Source organism: Neopelma chrysocephalum, unplaced genomic scaffold (genome assembly GCF_003984885.1).
Source record: "Neopelma chrysocephalum unplaced genomic scaffold, ASM398488v2 Primary Assembly neopelma1_95494, whole genome shotgun sequence".
NCBI lineage: Eukaryota > Metazoa > Chordata > Aves > Passeriformes > Pipridae > Neopelma > Neopelma chrysocephalum.
The window spans coordinates 4,611-10,016 of record NW_020924166.1 but is presented as its reverse complement, the minus strand read 5'-3'; the positions used below and the strand labels follow the sequence as shown (position 1 = coordinate 10,016).

Here is a 5,406-nt window from a genome sequence, read left to right as displayed (position 1 = left end):
CACCCCAATAATCCCCCCCATGGGGGTCTCTGCACCCCAATAATCCCCCCATGGGCACAGGGAATCCCTGCCAGCACCAGCCCATCCTGGAGTCGGGAAAAAACCCCCTCATCCCTGGGCTTTTCCGCGGGATAAATCCCAGCGGGGAAAGGTGGCCACGGCGCCGCTTCCAGCTCCGGAATTCCTTAAATATTCCCTGGAATTCCCAGCATCGAGGACGAGGAGAACTACTACCGGCTGCACGTGGACGGGTTCAGCGGGACGGTGGAGGATTCCTTCGCCTGGTACCACGACAAGAGGAGCTTCAGCACCCCGGATTCCGGGAATATCTGCGCCGAGATCTCCCACGGCGGCTGGTGGTACCACCAGTGCTTCTTCTCCAACCTCAACGGCGTCTACTACAAGGTGGGAAAGGGGGCTTTTTATCCCGGAAAAACGGGATGGAACACGTGGAGGGTTCCGGGAGGTGCCGGGATGGGAGTTCGGAGGGTTGGGAAGGGGTCGGCGGTGGCGGAATTAGGGATTTGTGAAGGTTGGGAAAAGTCTTGGAGGTCGTCGAGTCTGGAGTTGTCCCGGCGCTGATGAGGTCGCCACGGATCCGTGTCCCCGAGGGCCACATCCACAGGGATGGGAAATCCCAGGATGTGAAATCCCACCTGGAATGGGGAATCCAACACTGGGCAGCCCTTTCCATGCAGGAATTGTTCCCAAAATCCCACCTGAGCCACATCCACAGGGATTGGAAATCCCTCCGGGAATGGCGACTCCAGCCCTGCCCTGGGAAGTTCATTCCAATGTTTAACCACCATTTCCATGTGGGAATTGTTCCCAATATCCCACCTGAGCCTGGAAGGATATCGGAGGCCGTTCCCTCTCCTCCTGTCCCTCTTTCCCTGGGAATTGGGGACCTCCTGGAACTTCCTTCCAGGGAATTGTGGAGAGCTGGGACAGTGCCAGGATGGCACAGAATCCTTAGGGATGGTTCAGCTTGGAAAAGCCCTCTGGGATCACAGAATCCAACCATTCCCAGCACTTCCAAGGCCACCATGGATCCGTGTCCCCAAGGGCCACATCCACAGGGATCTGAAATCCCGGGAATGGCGACTCCAGCCCTGCCCTGGGAAGTTCATTCCAATGTTTAACCACCTTTTCCATGTGGGAATTGTTCCCAATATCCCACCTGAGCCTCTCCTGGCCCAGCCGGAGGCCGTTCCCTCTCCTCCCTTGGAGCAGATCCTTCCCTCCTTCCCAACCTCTGCTCTCCAGGGATGGAATAAAAGGATCCCCCGAGGGTGATCCAACTTTTCCATGGATCAAACACGACCCTGAAGCCGCCTCCGTGCGCCGGGGCTTGGAATTTCCCTGTGGAAACCCCCGGAATGGGTGATTCCATCAGCCCAGTGGCTCCGTCGGGATTATCTGAGGAATTCCGGGATTGAATCGTTGTTTTCCAGCGGGTTTTCCAGGCTTCCCTGTGTTTGTTCCCGCTCCGCAGGGCGGGAGATATTCCATCAAGAACCGGAAGATGCTGGGGCCGGATGGGATCGTGTGGTATTCCTGGAAGGACACGGACTATTATTCCCTGAGGAAGGTGGTGATGATGATCCGGCCCCGCACGTTCCGGCCCCGCCTCTCCCCGTGACGGATCCCGGGAAGCTCCTCACCCTGTGGAATGTTGGGATCAGAGGGTTGGGAACGCTCTGGAAAAGCTGTTGGCTTGGGAGGGAATCCATCCAATGGGAATCCGGCAGGGAATCGCTCCGGGTTCTTCCAGGAGGGGTGGGAGCTCTCCTGAGAACGCCGAGGGGATTCCCGGGAAGGGCTTTGGGCATTCCCGGGAATAAATCCCGTTGTAAATCCTGGCTCCAAACCAAGGCTGGAGCTCGGGAGATGTCGGGACATTCCAAAAGGAAGCAGAAAACCGGGAATCCTGGAAGAGTTTTCCACGTGGAATGCCATGGATCAGCCGTTATCCCATGGGATGAGAGTCCCTCTGCTCCAGGCAGAGCTTTGGAAGACCCGGAAAATCCAGGAAGATCCCGAAGATCCCGAAGATCCACCACCACTTGGATATAGCCCTGAGGAAAACCAGGAGAGCATTCCCAGGGCTGGAATCATTGGAAGTTTGGGAAGGCAGGGATCGTGTTCCACGCCCGGACACAACAACAACAACATTCCAAAGGCAAATATTTTAAAATAAAAAAAAAGTGGGAATTTTTTCACCAGTTTCCGTTGTTTTCCTGTCCTGTTCCTGCCTTTCCGTCCTTTTTCCCCTGGCAAAGAATTCCAGAGGGATTTTTTTATCCACCCAAAAACTGATTGGTGGGAAGGATAAATCCAGATTTATCCCTCTTAGTTTTCCACTTATTCCCAAAAAACCTGATTTGTTGTTCAGTGTTAATTTTCCACGTGTAATTCCAGCGGAAGACCCTCCTTTTTCCGGGATTTTGCCTCCTCCCGGGAAGTCCCGATTCCCTAATCCAGGGATAAACCCATGGATCATTCAGCCTTGGCCTGGACTTTTCCAGCTCCCTCTTCTCCCAGCACATGGATGGAATTCCTGCTCCGGGTCTGGGATGGGAAAAGACCCCAAACCCACCCCAGTCCCACCAGGTTTTTTGGGATAAGGAGGAAAAACAGGCCAATCCCATCCCATCCCATCCATCCCATCCCATCATCCCATCCCATCCCATCCCATCCATCCCACCCCATCCATCCCACCCCATCCATCCCATCCCATCCCATCCCATCCCAATGCCCACCCTAATTCCCTGGGATTGCCCAGGACATCCAGGCTGGCTCCAGGTGTCCTGGATCCCCCTGGATCCCCCTGGATCCTGTGGATGTCCGGGATGCTCCCAAGGATTTTGGGTGGTGCTGAACTGAGACCCAGAACAGTGGGAAAGACCCGATTCCCTAATCCAGGGATAAACCCATGGATCATGGATAAACCCACGGACCTTGGCACATCTCCAGCTCCCTCTTCTCCCAGCACATGGATGGAATTCCTGCTCCAGCTCTGGGATGGGAAAAGACCCCAAACCCACCCCAGTCCCACCGGGTTTTTTGGGATAAGGAGGGAAAACAGGCCCATCCCATCCCATCCCATCCCATCCATCCCATCCATCCCATCCATCCCATCCCCTCCCATCCCACCCCATCTCATCCATCCCATCCATCCATCCATCCCACCCCATCCATCCCATCCCATCCATCCCCTCCCCTTCCCTCCCCTTCCCTTCCCTCCCCTCCCCTCCCATCCCATCCCATCCCATCCATCCCATCCATTCCATCCCATCCATTCCATCCCATCCATCCCATCTCACATTCCCATCCATCCCATCCATCCCAACCATCCCATCCCATCCCATCCCATCCCATCCCATCCCATCCCATCCCATCCCATCCCATCCCATCCCATCCATCCCATCCCAATGCCCACCCTAATTCCCTCCTTTTCCCTAAAAAGGAAGCAGGGTTGGGATCATGAGAAAATCCAGGCAAGGCCCAGGCGCTTTATTCGTATTTACAACGTTTGTGTACAAAAAAGGGACGACTCGGAACGGCCCCTCCGGCTCCTGCCCCCGCTCCCTCAGCCCGGGAATTCCCCCCCTGAATCCCGGGAATTCCCCCCCGGGATCTGGGCACGGCGCAAGGGGACGCGATTCCCTCCGGAATCCCGACCCGGAGCTCGGGAATTTCGTGGAGAGCAAAACCCTCCGGGGTCGGAGGTCAAGGGACCGGTTCCCGCTGGGAATTGGGAGAGGGGGCGGCGTTCCCATCCCTCTGGAATTCCCACCCTTCCTCCTTTTCCTGGGAATTGCGCGGGGCAGCTCCCGAAAAGCCGCCGGAGGATCCCGACGGGTTTTCCGCCCGCTGTTCCCAAATTCCCCATGGAATTGTCTCCTCCACAGGCGTCTCCGTCCCACCTCTGGCTCCTCCTCCTCCTTTTTCCCTCTTATTTTCCCATCCCATTCCATTCTCCATATCCCTGTTTTTCCTCCTCCTGCTCCATCTCCCGGGAGCTGGCGGCTTCACAGCGGGAAAAATGGGATTTAATCCCAGAGTTCTCCCACAGGGATGAGTTTTTTTTGGGAAGTTCTTACAGAAAAACAAACCCACTTTCTTTGGGAAGTCACGGGAATTTCCTTGGAAAGGATCGTGGGTGATTCCAAGAAAACAAAAAACCTTTGGAGCCACAACCACCCTCCCATCCCTGACCATTCCAAAGGGAGGGATCCTCCTCCCCATTCCCAAAATTTGGAGGGCAAGTTAAAAGGGGGGAGAGATCCCAAATCCGGGCGGGAATGAGGGGGAGGGACGTCAAGAGACGGGACGGGAGGAGAAGATTCCAGAGGGATTCCCGACCACAGCCACACAAAGACGCACATTCCCACCCCTCCCCGCCCACCCCGCTCCGGCTCCCGGGATTTTCCCTCCTCCTCCTCCTCTTCCTCGGGATCTGGACACCGGGAAAACCCTCCCAGAGGCAGGTGGAGATCCCAAATCCGGCCCCCCACCATTCCCAAACCCCACAAAAACCCCTCCCCTCCTCTTTCCTTCCTTCCTTCCTTCCCAACCCTCCCCCTCCATCCCCGGAATGTCTCAGGATCGCCCGGCGGCTCCGTCCCGATCCCGCGCGGAACACGGGAAAGCAGAGAGGGAGAACGTTCCCGACCCTTCCTGCTCCGGCCGGGAGCCTCCGGAAAAATCCGCCCCCGGAGCTGAGAGTCCAAGCAGGGGCCTCTTTACCTGGAGGCCTCTTCCTTCAGCTCCTTGTTTTTCCGGACCTCCTCCGCGTGCTTGTCCTGCGGGAACGGAGCGGGAACGACCGTCAGGGGAATCTGGGATAATCCGGAAGGGCGGGAAGCAACGGGGCATTCCAGAGGGTCATCCCGTGGGTGGGGGGGGGCCTGGGAACATCCAGGGAATGCTGGAGTGCTCTGATCCTTCCCTTGGGAATGCTGGAGTGCTCTGATCCCTTGGGATCACCTCAGGAATGCTGGAGTGCTCTGATCCCTTGGGATCACCTAAGGAATGCTGGAGTGCTCTGATCCCTTGGGATCACCTCAGGAATGCTGGAGTGCTCTGATCCTTCCCTGGGATAGTGGGAGGTGTCCCTACCCATGGAATGGGATGGGATTTAAGGCCCCTTCCCACCCAAACCATTCCATGGGATTGCAGGATAAAGGACACTCAGAGTCCATTCAGAGGGGTTTTTCTGGAATGTGGGGATGGCAAAGGCAGGAAAGGGGAAGGGAGACCCTGCCCTGAGTGCCGAGATTCCCAGGGAACCCCCTTGTTCCCGGAACTCCTTCCCAGGGAGGAGTTGGGCTGGGGATGGATCCAATGTCAGGCTCTGGAATGTGCTCCAAGCTCTCCCGGGATCCTTCCCAAATCCAGCCT

General features: G+C 56.8%; 1 protein-coding gene and 1 pseudogene across 1 annotated transcript in view; one reads left to right on the top strand and one right to left on the bottom strand.

The window, feature by feature from the left end:
• Positions 1-209: 209 nt before the first annotated feature.
• LOC113980878 lies at positions 210-1,649 on the top strand (annotated as a pseudogene).
• A 2,951-nt stretch (positions 1,650-4,600) lies between these two features.
• Positions 4,601-5,406, bottom strand: part of LOC113980879 (stathmin-4) — a 3,803-nt gene continuing 2,997 nt past the window's right edge. The window contains exon 4 of the mRNA XM_027708102.1: positions 4,601-4,808. Within this exon, the coding sequence (XP_027563903.1) occupies positions 4,749-4,808 (60 nt within the window). The 3' untranslated portion in view covers positions 4,601-4,748. The remainder of the gene's footprint in view (positions 4,809-5,406) is intronic.